The sequence below is a fragment of the Solanum pennellii genome, chromosome 8 (assembly GCF_001406875.1).
Source record: "Solanum pennellii chromosome 8, SPENNV200".
Taxonomy (NCBI): Eukaryota; Viridiplantae; Streptophyta; class Magnoliopsida; order Solanales; family Solanaceae; genus Solanum; species Solanum pennellii.
Window position 1 is genome coordinate 66828912 of NC_028644.1, and position 15965 is coordinate 66844876.

General features: G+C 29.6%; 2 protein-coding genes across 2 annotated transcripts; both read right to left on the bottom strand.

Moving 5' to 3' along the window:
• Positions 1-926: 926 nt before the first annotated feature.
• On the bottom strand, positions 927-7355 carry LOC107026885. The gene is made up of 7 exons (XM_015227996.2): positions 6939-7355; positions 4227-4359; positions 4065-4115; positions 3510-3561; positions 1895-1953; positions 1437-1482; positions 927-1288 (listed from the first exon to the last, which is right to left on the bottom strand). Exons 2-7 carry the CDS (start codon positions 4338-4340, stop codon positions 1158-1160), a joined length of 453 nt encoding a protein of 150 aa, XP_015083482.1. The 5' UTR covers positions 4341-4359; positions 6939-7355; the 3' UTR covers positions 927-1157.
• A 2974-nt stretch (positions 7356-10329) lies between these two features.
• LOC107027133 (probable pectinesterase 68) lies at positions 10330-15070 on the bottom strand. Its single transcript, XM_015228307.2, has 5 exons — positions 14720-15070; positions 13451-13640; positions 12315-12521; positions 10932-11170; positions 10330-10672 (listed from the first exon to the last, which is right to left on the bottom strand). The coding sequence occupies exons 1-5, from the start codon at positions 14989-14991 to the stop codon at positions 10516-10518; spliced, it is 1065 nt and encodes a 354-aa protein (XP_015083793.1). The 5' UTR covers positions 14992-15070; the 3' UTR covers positions 10330-10515.
• Between the last annotated feature and the right edge of the window lie 895 nt (positions 15071-15965).

Consider the following 15965-nt stretch of genomic DNA (forward strand, 5'->3'; position numbering starts at 1 on the left):
AAAAAATAAAAATGATTATTCTTTTTTAAACAGACAAAAAAAAATAGGATCATTTTTTTTCCAGAGGGAGTATAAAAGAAGGGGAAAAAATTCAATCTATAATATAATACTAAACAAAACCACGGCAAAATAAGTAACTAGTACCATTTTTTTACACTAAAAATTAAAAATTTAACCTAACTCGATAGTATATTGTGATAGTCATAATTAGTTTTATTTTTTATGATTTCCCTAAAATTGGATTAAATGTGGATATTATTAGTTATAAGTTTAATTAGATAAATTTTGAACGGCCTTTCTAATAATCGATTGTTATAAGAAAAAAAAAAGTAATATTTAGTAGGTGTTAAGAACATCTCAACAAAAATTAAATTACTTGACATTATCACATATCTTAAAAATTTTAAATATATAATGAATGATGAAAAATATCTTGACATCCAACTATTTTTATCTTTTACATAATTTATCATAATATATGTTTGATGATATAATTCTCTTGTTAAAATTGAGTGATGTTTTTATATAGCAATTAAACATATTTTTTTTCTATTTTTTGTACATGAAAAACATAAAGCTGATAATTTATAATTAGAATAACTCATTGTTAAATACAAATTATATAAAAGTTTTATAATCAATATAAATTATAAATAAATTAATATAATTATTGTTATTGTTACTTTGTTACTCCGGAGCCCGGAGGAAGGTCGTCTTTAACAAATTTAGAGACTAAATATAAAACCCGAAACTGAAATGTCAATTTAGACTATGTGGTGAAGAACATTTAAGTGGGAGGAGAATCACGAGGTCTCATTTCAAATTCAAGCCGAACCAGTGTGGCTTGTAGAATAGAAATAAGTGGACAGCTGATATAACAAAACATGATAAAGTTTTGAGCTATGAAAACTATCACGCACCTCGACTTCCTCAAAAAAACTGTGTAAAATTTATACTATCACTGATATATTAAGGTTTGAATTTACAAAAAATAAACAAACTCACTACATGAACAAGTAATATATTTTTAAAGGAAAAAAAATCCATCACACAACGGGAGCTAGCAAACAGGAGAGAACAGACTGTTGCAAATTAAGAGATGATACCGCAAAATGCAGGAATCCTGATAGTAAAAACATCTCCTCTTGGTGTTTTAGCTATAAAGTTGAAGAAGTTGTAGACTTTCTCATGTTTTCATCTTGTGAGGCTGTAGGTGGTAATGTGGAAGATGAGATCGCAGCGTGGTAAGAAGAAGATGCTAGCTGTGTAAATGCTGGAACAGCACCACCTGTAAGGTTTCAACCATGGAAAAGAATGTCAAATGGAACCAAATTAAGGGAATACATTCAAGATTTACTCGTTTCAGAAGCATTCAATAATAGGTAAAGGAAAGTGAATAGACGGAGGTAAACACTTGGAAGAAGTAAAGTTCAAACCTGCTATCCCTGCACATGCAGATGAGAAAACAATCACAGGAGGAGCCTGCATAAACCCAACACCAAAAATTACAAAATCAGCATTTAAACCGTCTATGAAAAAAGCTACAGATAAAAAATAAAACCGTTCAAGGAAATAGAGCACTAAAAACAACCAGAGAGGAGTACAACAACAACATATCCACGATAATCCACAAGTTATAATACTTGTCATGTATGTAGATATGCTTTACTATTGCCTAAATTATTTATGACCAGAAGGTAGTGCTGACAATATAAAGAATATGCAAGATGGAAGCCTAGTGCATTTGAATTTTGTAGTTCCAATGCATGCCAGCATCATCTATAAGCTTTAATTGAGAATTCATTACAAACTTCTTCCAAGCCTCCTTGTACAGTATACCCTTTGTATCTCGCAATATAAGGAAATAATAATTAAAAAAAGAATAATAACTTACACCAACAAGGAAATGCAACCACATAGGTCCTTTAACCCACCTTCTAACAATCGGCATCACTGCAAGTAGGAATCAGAGGAATTAGATATGAAACAAGACATGTTGATTAACAATAATATGATTGTCATTCAGACAACTATTTCACATCAACGCGGAAACCAGGTCAATTAAAAAAAAACATTTATGCACAGTATTTGTACATAAATGAATAATCTCAAATTTGACATGTCGATTAAAAAAACAAATTCCACCATATAAAATCGGTAAAAGATAGTATTTACGCTCCAGTAGAGATATGAACTTAAGTAAAAAGGCTCAATGACTCCAGAGATGCTTCAATGACAGGCATACATTATCCTCAGATTACTATAGAAACCAGAAATGCATCTTCTGTAAAGTAAGAAGAATGATTTACAAAGAGACAGCATACTACCAAAGATATTTTCTCATCTTTTACACGTTATTAGTGCATGTGGTGTTGTTCGTCAGAAATCCTTTAATAAGTATACTGTAAACACTAAACAGTACGTAACTACTAATAAGAAGATTATCAACAGTAAAAGAAATTTAACAGCAAACGTTCAACTAAATTGTTAAGACTTCGACGGTTCCTTTCCTTTTCGTCTGTGATAGGCAAGATTTATGAGATAATTGATTTTATAAGAACTGATTAAATCATGATAAACGGTCAATGATTAGAAAGTTGCCACAGCCTAGAAGGGAGTTATATGAAGCTTAAAAATGTGAGCGTCTTTAAATACTCTTCTTAAAGAACCAGCAGGAGAATGTCGAGTTCCCATCAATTTGCAGTTTCTCAATAAGGAAAAATTGATGTTAATTAGCCTCAAATCACATAAGATGTCCAACCAGATGCTGAATTAAAGTCCAAACATTTGGAAATGGAGCTTAGGAGATGCCAAAGGCAATTTCTATGTGGTAGTGGGGTGTGTCGGGAAGGGTATTTTTGAGCCGAAATATAGTTTAAGGGTATATTTAAGCTATTTCGGAGAGTTAAAGGATATTTTGACCCTTTTCCATTAAAAGAACAAGACATTCCATGTTCCTCCCAAACTAAGAATAAGACATTTGCAACTTAGATTGAACGTTTAAGTGACCCAGGAATCTCTGAACATTGTAAAGAAAACAAATATAGAAGCAAATAAGGACATTCCAGATATACAAAAACAAATTTTCAGAACCAAAATTAAATCTTTGGCATCTTCCATTAGATAATATAGCTAAACCAAACAGCACGTTGTAATTATATTATTGTGGAGCCCTAAGAGAGAAATGTTTTAGGAGATAGAACCATTGAGTGAATAATGTAGAATTTCTTCCCATTTTATTTTCATAGAGTTATTTTCATCATGTTACAGCATGGTTGGGTTGCTATATGAAGAAGATTATACAACAAGTCAACAACTACATATTCATACAAACCAATTGAAGTCGGCTATATGAATCACCAATATACGTTTTGCTACATATAAAGCAGATTATAATCAATACACAATATTTCACCTCCGAAAGGGAGTATAAATACATAGAGCATGCTAGAAGCAAGATACGAATACAAAAAGAAACCAAGGAAGATGGACAAAATACTGCTACATACCATGGTTGAAGCCATAGAATGCACTTGTAGTACCACCAACTGCAGAACCAATCTGAAATATCAGGGAAGTAGTTAAGTAAGGGAGTGGGGGTAGGGGAAGATGAATTAGGACAAGCAGATTTAGTAACAAAATCGGAATGTAATAAAATACAAACCGCTAAGGCAAAAATTTAAAACTGTCCTAATTTATGCTATAGATTTTCTACTGGCGATTTCATCAAACACTTTTAAATGGTGGGATTCAGATAACATTTAACACCTCTGAATTGTTGGTATTTTTATTTTATGTAACTGTCATATGTTTCAACATTCAAGAATTAAATTTATTTAACAATTCAACTTCAAATACCAATGTTCCCACCATAACCAATTTTTCAAGTATGAATTCATCAAATTTTCTTTAACTTCTAATGCTTTACACTATGCATATGCGATTTAATTTGTCAAATCCAGTGGTCTACTCAAATTGTGCACCACAAAATAAAGAGAGAACCGGATTTTATCATTCAAGAATTGGAAAAACAAAGTAGTGTCAGTAAATCACTGATATCGAACCATAGAAAAGCTATCCCGGATTAGAGGCGGAACTGTCCACTCGCTTGTCTCCTGCAAAGGAATGGGAGAATCACTCATACAAATAACATTGTATTAACACTCAGAAACACGATGAAAAAAAAAACACAATTTTTTTTTAAAGTACAAGAATTAGTTGTTTACCATCTCCTTAGAAAGAGGACCGGCGCAATGTGGACATCTCACATTACTAAAACTATTTTTGTTCATTTTGTTATAAGATTCTTTGTCTCTTCTAGAAGTTGGTTCATTTGTCATCACCAATTCCACAGAATCTCTGCACACAGGTTCGATCAGCATGAAGGAAGCACAAATATCATATTAAAAGATAGCAAGTAAAGAAATAGTGCACAGGTTCCATTAGAATGAAGGTAACACAAATACTTCAGCAGAATTAAAATTAGAGTGGCATCTGATCTTTCTTCTTCAGTGCGAGGCATAAACGGGAAAGAGCTAGCAATAAGAGCAAAGTCTTGGGGCTAGAGAATACGTTGAGCCAGCTTTGCCAGATCGGACCGCGTTCATCTTAGTCCTTTAGAATAACAATGTGATGCTTAATGTTGGTGCTACACCAGTTGAGTAAATTTGTTACTACTTGTACTCTAGACTTCAAAATAAAATTAACGAATTAGACCTTGAACTATATGCAAACGGGTTTGGCATTAGACTACAATGTAGCTATATATTCCCAACCCTCTTGATCTGTCAGGTATCAGGACGGGAGGTATGGTGCAGCATCATTCAAAAATGAGCATGCAAGGGACTTACATCAGCATCCTTATGGATCCAGCATATCCAACTTTTAATCCCCATTAGTTATAGCGTGTTAGCAATTAAAAAATCCAACCTTTTCAATCCCATTAGTTAGTGTTTCTTTTAATAGTGTGTTAGCAACTAAATATCTAACTATTTATAACTATTCCTTTGGCAAATAGATAACTTGTTGATTCTGATGCCTCAACGATGTGTCATAACGCATGCCATCCAAAGCATGGACAATTGGGGAAAAAAGAAAGTTGGGATCCTTTGCCTAATCTACTCGACAAAGTATTTTATCATAACTATAAAAATGGGAGGAAAGTACTCTAGGTTGTGACAAAGAAATATCCAGCATAGCCAACTTTTAATCCCCATTAGTTATAGGGTCGTTTGGTTGGGAACAAGATATCCCAGGATTAGTTATTCTGGGGTTAGCTATCATGGAACAACTTATTCCACCATGTATATGGGATAACTTATCTCATCACTATGATATGAATGGTGGGATAAGTTATCCCAAACATGACAACCAAACAAGATACAAAAATTTAATCCTATAAAAGAATCAAGGATTACCTCAACTAACAACAACGTATCAAGTGTAATTCCACAAGTGAGGTTTGAAGTATTATATCAACTTTCTCAGTCTAATTAGTTTAGCTTTAACTTAATTTCAACACTATATTCACCAACTAAACCGCATTATATAATTTTAACTTATTTGAAGAACTTAACAGCTTTATAAGTCTAATTAGTTTAGTTTTAACTTAATTCCAACACTATATTCACCAACCAAATCACATTACATAATTTAACTTATTAAATAACATAACAACTTTCTAAGTCTAATTATTTTAGTTTTATCTTAATTCCAACACTATATGCACCAATTTAACTTATTATACAATTTAACAACTTTCTAAGTCTAATAGTTTATCTTTACCTTAAATCCAACACTATATTCATCAACTAAACCACATTATGTAATTTTAATTTATTTGAAGAACTTAACAACTTTATAAGTCTAATTAGTTTAGTTTTAACTTAATTCCAACACTATATTCACCAACTAAACCACATTATATAATTTTAATTTATTTGAAAAACTTAAAAACTTTACAAGTCTGATTAGTTTAGTTTTAACTTAATTCCAACATAATATTCACCAACTAAATCACATTATATAATTTAACTTATTAAACAACCTAACAATTTTTTAAGTCCAATTAATTTAGTTCTAAGTCTAATTAGTTTAGTTTGGTTTTAACTTAATTCACTAACATCAAGAGCTCAACTCAAGTATGGATTCCCGGAATCTTAATTATTTCAAGAGTAGAGAACAATATTCAAGTATAAACAATGAGAGAATGTGAGGGTGAATGAATGTATGAGTGTGAGGGTATGTTCAAGTCTATCAAAGAATGAAAGGGGGCATGCTCATATAATAGATGAGAGAGCACAACACTAAAGGAAGGGAATAAATTAACAGGACATTTATAATATATTTTCCTTAGATTAAACATTACCAAATCAATGAAATATTTTACCATAATAATTCACAATTTTATCAAAAATAAAGCAAGTAAAAATCTACTTAAATTTATTTAAAACAGGCAAATAAACAATTAAGGATAGTCAATTAAAGCAATATAAAAGCAGGTAAGGAAAATTATATTTACGCAAAGGTTAAGGATCAATTACATATCTTCACATACTTATTTCTGGGACATCTACCTAACTTAACTTATGGAAACAAAAGTTAACAGATTCTAATAGCAAAGCAAATAATCAGCAACTACTAATTCAATTATAAAAATAGTAAGGTAGTTTGGATTAATCGATAGAAATAACCAATGCAATTTTTGGCAAATTACTCAATTAATGCCAAATCTCATCGAATCACTTCAAAAGTCAGCCACAATCAATTAAGACTTTTGCAGAAGAAATCCATATGAAGAAAGATTAGATCAAAATCATAATGCTACTTAAATAATGTCAATACAAATGAACGAAGTCATACTTAAGATGAAATCCGCTGCGAGCATTGCACTTTAAGGATAAAGATGTTAATCAAGAATTTTAAAAGAAAAAACTAACCAGGCAATGCATCAAAATATACAAGTGGTTTGTTGAATTTCGAAGCTCGCCTAAGGAGGAAATGCAGCGGCGTCTGGCGGCTGCTTCTTTGCTCGCTACGTTGAGTCGATGTAGCGGAGTTTTCGCCAGTCGGAGGTTCGATGGGCGTTGGAGTTGTTGGCGCTGCTGCTGCCGTCCTCGACGGAGCTGCTGCTGTCCGCGGTTGCTGCTGCTGCTCGGAGAAAAAGAGAAGAAGAGGAGATGGGGCGAGGGAGAAGAGGGAGGTGGAGAGAGGGACAGGAGGAGTCGCCGGATGCTGTTCTCGCCGGCCAAAAATGGGAGGACGCAGGGAAAGGGGAAGGGGAGAAAAAGATGGGGTAGCGGATCTGTTTTTTTGTGGGGAGGGGGGATGGAGAGGAAGAATGAATTAGTTTTAGGAATTTTGGTCTTTCTAGGTTAATAAAGAGGACGGTAAAGATTTGATCTCAATCGTTGATTTAAATAGAGATGAATAGTTAGGATTTTATTTTGAGTTTTAATAAAAGGACGAATGGTTGAGATTATAAAATCAGATTGGATTGAATATGGAATAGCTAATATTGTAATAAGATTGGTTAGAATTGAAAGACAAAGATGATTATAATTGAAATACAATTGGAACTAGATAGGTTAAAATTGAAAGAAATTAGAATAAAATGGCTACATATTAAATGACTTTGAGGAAAATTTAGAAATTGCTATTTAATTAAATACTACTTATATTAAAATACTTTTATATAATTGAAAATCACTTAAATTTTAAAACATTTGAATGAAGTAATTATTTCAAAATTTAGTAATAATTTTAAAATCAATAGAAGTTTAATTTAATAAATTTAATTTATCGATCAAGTTAATTTTATAAATTTAAATTATATACTTTCAAATTATATAAATTTAATTTATCGATTCATATACATTTATCAATATCAAATCTAATATATAAATCTCCTTAAATTGATCATTGATATTTCTTTAATTGATAATGTATTTCATATATAATTAATTAACGTATTTCATACTCAATATGAAATATCCTTTATATGTCATCGTAATTAGGAAGTGACCATTATATTTGACATACATTTTAGATAGAAAGTACATATATAATAGGCCGAAGTCATGTGTAGCCCCTTAAAGTTGTCCGCATAATTCATTTAGACACCTTAACAGACCCCATTTCCTATTAGACACTTCAATCTTAAAAAATAAATACCTATTGAACATTTTTCTGACACTGGGTAAAAAAAGGAAGTGCGTGTGATACACATGCATATGATGTGTCAATATAGCAAATCAAATAAAGACACGTGGCATTTTAATTTAAAAGAAATATAATTATAATTTCTTTATATAAATAAGTCAAAAATTAAAAAGAAAAGTTCCCTAACTTATTTAAAAAAAAAAAAATTATACACCTCACCCACCTCCCATTGCATCCCAACCCCGATGTCCCTTTCTTCTTTTTCCTAATACTCACCCTTCTTCACTATTGTTGGTCTCCATTTTTTTAGCGAATAAGATATAGATTTATATCTTCATTTTTTTCGGTAAAGAACCGCTGATATTGATCTTTATTTTTTCGAAAAAAAGGAAAGTTCTTTTTACATCTACAGAATTAATAATATAATGATAAGAAAATAAATTAAACAAAATTAAGAACAAAAAAATGAAAACTCATATAAGAAAAAAGTGACATCAAATTGTTTTCAAGAATGGCTGCAGAAATGACGGGAGTTATCTGCAAAGGTACAAGACTGTTTTTTTTATAAAAAAAAAAAGAGAAAAAAGAAAATATAGAAAAATAAAAAGGAAAAAAAAAGAAAAAATTGAAAGATAAAAAAGAAAATGTTAAAATTACGATTTCACGCGCTTACCAAGCGTGCATCACACTTCTTATGCCACATCTGCATAAAGTGTTTAAATGGTTCAAATTCTAGAGGGTAGAGGTGTTCAATAGGTATAGGTCCTAGTTAAGGTGTCTAAATGAATTATGCGGACAACTCTAATAGATTATATGTTAGCTCTTCACATCTACATCATAACATGAGATATTAAGTTCATGATTAGACAACGGCCTCATAGATTTATACATTACTGTAGAAATATATGTATTATATCCTAATTCATATCAACGTAGTTTCATACTCCAAATATGAATTCTAGATATTTTTTTATTTATTCCACTAAGTCTAACTTTTTATTTATAAAAGTATGCAAATTTTTTACACTTTTTGAACAATTAATTGTAAGTTTCAAATGAAATTTTAGTATTATGCTAAATATCAAAAATTATAATTAACAGAAATATTTTAAACAAACCAACCTTTGGATGTCGCTTTTATTAAACGTAATTAGATATAATAAAAAAAATACCGGCTTCATGAGGTTGGTATCACATTAAATTTTAAGAATAAATAAAAACTAATCATATTAATTAAAATAATATTGACATCGAGAGGTCTATATATATATATATATATATGTGTGTGTGTGTGTGTGTGTGTGTGTGTGTGTGTGTGTGTGTGTGTGTGTGTGTGTGTGTGTGTGTATGTATGTATGTATGTATCAATAGAAGTTTAATTTAATAAATTTAATTTATCGATCAATCAAAGTTTATCAATATCAAATATAATATATAAATCTCCTAAAATTGATCATCGATATTTCTTTGATTGATAATATATTTCATATATAATTAATTAATGTGCTTTGTACTCAGATAAGTATCCTTTACATGTCATCATAATTAGGAAGTGATCACTACACTTGACATACGTTCAAGATCGAAAGTATATAATAATAATATCTCGCATTTCATACTCAATTAAATTATATGTTAGCTCTTCACCTCTACGTCATAACATGAGATATTAAGTTCATTATTAGACGACAGACTGATAGATTAGTACATTACTCTAGAAATATAAGTATAACTATATCCTAATTCATATCAATGTAGTTTCATGCTCTAAATATGGATTCTAGATATTTCTTTATTTATTCCACAAAGTCTAACTTTTTATTTATAAAAGTACACAAAATTGTTACACTTTTTGAACTATTAATTGTAAGTTTCAAATGAAATTTTAGTATTATGCTAATAGAAAAAATTATAATTAATAGAAATATTTTAAACAAATCGATCTCCGAATTTCGCTTTTATTAGACGTAATTAGATATAATTTTTAAAAAATAACGATCGATGTCGGTATCACATTAAAATTTAAAATAAATAAAAAATAATAATATTGACATTGAAAGGACGGTAGTTTATACTAATTTATTTTTTAACTTATATAAAACAGTCATCCGGAGCACAATTTATTTAAAGTTATTAAAAATATTAATTTTTTATAAAAGCCACAAAATAAATATTTAAATTAAAATTAATATGAATAGATTCCAAAAAGTAGATTACTATCATCTACTTTATAAATGTCATTACAATCATTTCCTTTTCTATATAAACAAATGAATGGAATTAAAGAATTAATTAACAACATAATATATATATATATATTCAAAAAGTTTTAACTATTTTCTGTCCAAAAATTGTTCAAGCGTCTGATGGGTCAATCCAATGGCGTCCATTAACAAAACTCTTGGCTAGAAACTTATGGGCCGTATCATAATCCAGTTCATGGGCCCGTGATACACCCTTCACTGCTGCTGCTCCTGGGCCTGAACATTTGTATACTCCAAAAAATGCTGTCCTGAAAAGAGGAATTTTGACATACGTTTTACGATTCGAACTGAAATTTTTGTGTCCCTACTGTTACAAACATACGATTCATGGGAAGATAAAGAAATAGAGCGAACTAGTTTCCTTTTTGCTTGAAAAGGGTAAAGTGCACAAATAGTCGATCTTGATATCACCGTTTAAAAAAATTAACAAGTTCCGTTTGATTTAAACTCGATCTTGTTATATTCGATATTCAAAACTCACTTTAAACATGCAACAAATAGTCTTACTTGTTCTTGTTGGTGACATGGTCCATTTCATCCCAGCCATCATGGGCCACAACGTCATCGAAGTATGTATACGAATAAACAATTCTTGAATATTGGCCCATAGCACGGCCCACATAAAGTGGGCCTGATCCAGTAACCCTACAGCCCAAGAATGCGAATCCAGTTTTCTCATCTGGGGATTTTCTATCTTGGGCTGCAATGGACCCAAATCTACTGGCTATTGAATGTAACTCACAGTTCTGCACCAACACAAAGTCACAAACAATAATTTGGACAGTTAGAAAGAATTAATTATATGTACAAATTAGAAAAAATACATAATAACATAATTTAAAATCTCATAATCACTAAAATTTTCTATCATTTAAAAAGTTACAAAAATCCCCTCTCGGCACATTCCTTCCATCTCAGATACATATGTATACTCAGATTTTCGAATGTATCCAGAATCCTATAATTTTAAGAGGTTTTTGTAATGGAAAAGAATACTAATAAGATATAAGTAACTTTTAACACGATAAATTTATGTTACTTATACTAAAAAAATTATAAATAGATTATTACGAGTAATAAATTCTATGAAAAAGGTCAATATGACGGTTTGAAATGAAATAAAAAGTGATTATGACATTTTATTCTATATTCTACTTTATCTGTTTCAATTTGTTTGTATTATTTTGACTTGACACAAAATTTTAAAATAATAATTTTTTTTTATATTTTGTAATTTTAAATTAATACATTAACTATGTCAAAATATTCATCTATGTTGTGATATTAAATATCTTAAGTTCTAAATTTTTGACTGACAGGTAGACATAACACTTTACCCTACTAGCTAATTAAGTAGTACAACTCATACAATTATTTTTTGACTTAAGTAATACTAATTAATACTTTTTTCATATAAAATTATACTTATTTTACTGCAGAAGCACGCAAAATTAAAGTATATTATATAATATCATACTTAATTCCTAATTAGGCGTGAATATTTAAATAATGTAAAAAAGTAATCCTCCTTTTATCCTAGATACAGACATTAAGACCAGACAAAGATTCCAGCTTTAGCAAATCTGCGCAATTATCTCACTTTTTTTTTTAAAAAAAATTATCGTACTATTATCTTCTTCTTACTCATCTTTTTCTATGCAAACAAATATTTTAAAACAAATTGTATTATACTTTGTGGAGTCAGGTGAGACGAAAAATTACACTGTATATCTCAGGTTAAAATTAATATATGTATATTTTGTATGTTTATTTATTTATATTTTAAGTTTATCGTTAAAGATCTTAACTTCATGCTGTGCTTGTGCTCTAAGATGTAATTTCAAAAAATTAAACTGTATATATAAAATACGATAAAACAATATATGTTACCTTATACATAGAGCGACCATTGCCAAAAATGAAGTCAATAGAACCCTCAATGTAACATTCTTTGAAGTAATGGCGGCCGGCGTCGTCACAAAGAGTGTCTTGTGCACCGTAAAATCCACAGCCGGAGAAGTAAGCTTTGTCGCCGGAGATTCGAAACGCCACTGCTTGCCATCCTTGCATCCCTGGCAATGGTGCTGGTGCTGTGTTCTACAAGAAATTAGAAGAAAGCACGAGTTTTAATTTTGTTTTTTTCCGCTTAAACTTTAAATACTATCACATAAATTAAAACAACTGATATTAATATATAACATTAAGATAAACTACAATTATATACACTGTTTGAATTTTTTTTTTATTTTATTTATTTTTTTAAATATATAATGGACAAACTTAAATGCATTCTCCCATATTGGTCCAAACTCAAAAATTTATTATATTATTCTCTATCATGCATTATGATCATTTTTTCTGTATTTTTCTTACTTTGGCCACACACAACATAGTGACATGCAAAATTAATGCCCCTTCTCCCTCTATCTTATCTTTAACGGTCAAACCCATTATTATTGTTTTTTTTTTTGTTTTTCGAGTATCTTCGTTAGAATTTGATTAAATTTGAATTTATATCAGGAAGTTTTATATCGAGAGATGAAGTCGTCCTAACAAAAGTGACTCCATATCTACGAGGGACTCAAACATGAAAAAGAATACTTACTACTCTACCGCAATCCTTATTGGTACAGTCAAACCCATTATAATGGAGTCCAGAGCCTAAAGGGTACAAAATATTAACAAAAATTCCAAAATGGTATATAAAATTTTATATTAATCAAAACGGCAAAATCGCTGCATCAACAGTGACTTAGTCCACCGAAGAAAGCAAAATCGCTGCCTCTGCAGCGATTTTGCAAAATGTGATTTTTTTTTTAAGAAATAAGGTAAATCGCTGTCAAGGCAACGATTTTAAAAAAAATATATTTTATTTTACAAAATCGCTGCCTGAGCGATAACACACACAACGTTCGAACTTTAAAATTTTGCTATAAAAGAAACATACAAAAAATGACAGATACAAGAAAATGACTTATCATATACTATATAATATATAAAATAAATAAATAAATAAATATACTTACTTTGAAGCTAATATTTCTAGCTGAAAAATAACTAGCAAAAACTGTAACAGATGCTGTTTGGTATGTACGAAGCTGTTGTCCATTTGCTCCTCTATCACTTGCTCTATCATGCCATTCAATTACTGTTACGTCTCTACCTGCTCCTTGAAATGTTATGTATGGCTTTGTTTCTGGCACCACCACTTTCTCACTGCACCACCATTTAAAAATAAAATAAAATTATACGACCTATTTTTCTTTTTAGTCTGACGAAATATTTTAGTAACTTTTTTTTTAATGTATCATGTAATTTGAGACAGATATATAAAAGAAAGTGACACATGTGACCTAGAAATTATCCATAAAGAGCAAATATCACAAACTATAAAATAAAATTATACGACCTATTTTTTTTTAGTCTAACAAAATATCTTAGTAACTTTTTTTTAATGTATCACGTAATTTGAGACAAATATATAAAAAAGAAAAAGTGACACATGTGACCTAAAAATTATCCATAAAGAGCAAATATCACAAACTATAACATCTTCATTTTACTATTTATAATAATTTATAACTATATAAATATATAAGATAAAAGACATTCAAACTGATATTTTTATTTGTCTACTATACTTTAATTTTTTCTTGTTGTCGATAGCATATAAAGGAAAAGATATATTTTTTTTAAGTTTATTCTCATCATTAACTATTCGTTTTTGACGAGAGGGAGTTGCTCAGATGGTAAACACTCTTACTTTCTTGGGAGCTCGTAGGGAGGGTAGAAAAAGAAAAACTATTATTTTTTCAAGTTAATTGATACTATAAACTAATTATAATGTGTATTATAGTAAAATATAGTACATTTTATGCATTAAAATAAAGTGCAAAAATTATTATGGACCAAAAAAAAATTAAATGAGGAAGTAAGAGACACCCATGACCTATAGAAAGATACTAATAAGGTTAATAAATGAAAATGTACGAAACAATATGTTCACGTACTTAGACAAATAAAAAAAAATGTCCCTCAATTATTATATACTCATATATACCAATATATAGATACTAATTACACATGGCAAATAATTAATATTAGGAAAATTCGTATCATAAATTTTTCAAGTGTCCTGCATTGACCTATAATTAAGAAAGGTGTGAATCATTAAATACACGTATTTAATGAAAGAACAATTAATTTTTATACCAGACAATAGCATCGTAAATTACGTTTCATATATATATATATGTAATTTAATTTGTGATAGTGTATATAATTTAAACGCTTACATATAATAACCGGGGCAAATGTCAATAATGATATTCATGTTGTTATTTTGAGGAATTGAGTCCACTGCAGCTTGAACCGATTGATAATCACCGAAACCGTGAACGTTAACGGAGATATGTCGGGTACCCGATGGCCCGACCCATTTTCGGGGGCGATTTTTAACGGAACTTGAAGGTGACGGAGTAGTACTGGTAACTGAATCTGCATGAAAAAATAAGTAATTTAGGAAGAAAATAGTGAAAGTAAAATAAGAATTAATTAAAAGAGCCATTAATTAAATTAAATAAAATTAAAATAGTAATTAAATGATTCAGAAAAGAATGTGATGAGCTGAGAGAGAATATTTGTGGATTTAGAGAAGAATGTTAAAGAGTGAATGAAGTATATATATGTGGAATATGTAACGGTCATATTTTTTGTGTTGAATGTGTAAATGTATAAAATAATTAAATTGTAAGTATTTTATAATGTGTGACCATTTGCTCCAAAAGTCAAGAAGTTGGACTCTTATATTTGTTCCCATCATTTGTAACTTAGATTTCTGTGCTGATAATTACTGATAAGCAGTAAAAAGTAACACTATTTTAAAAAGCAAATGAGAAAAAAAAGAAACTTTAGTAGTGCTTTTCCTTTGATGGCACGTTCGGATAATTTTATTTATCAAGACTCAGACTTAAAAGAAAATAGCTAAATATTTAGCTAGCGTTATAACTTAATTCAAATATTAATATTTTTTAGTATTTGAGATATTTAGCTAGCGTTATAATTTAGTTCAAATATTAATGTTTTTTAGTATTCGAGAACTTGAAATGCTTGTCACCATGTTATATGACCAAACGTCATTTCTCAACTCATAATTTTCAACCACTTAACTGAGTAACTATGTTATAATATCTTTCAGTACTCGATCACTTGATTGTTATGTAATCTAATTCTTTATTTTAATTTATGTAATATAATTTGATAGGACACAAAATTAAAAGAATTCTTCTATAAATTTGTGTGATATGATAAAACATTTTTAAAAAAGTTGAACCTACCATATATTTTGTGACTATAAAAATTATTTATTAAGTTTAAAGTTAAACTATTTCGATACATACCATTCTTATTGGAACAAATTAATAAGACACCGTGGCACAGAAATTAGAGCTTGATCACACGATATATAGAATATAATAAGTCGAAGAAACTTATCTTTATAAAGTCAAAATAAAATTATGTATACACCACCTTTTTTTAAAT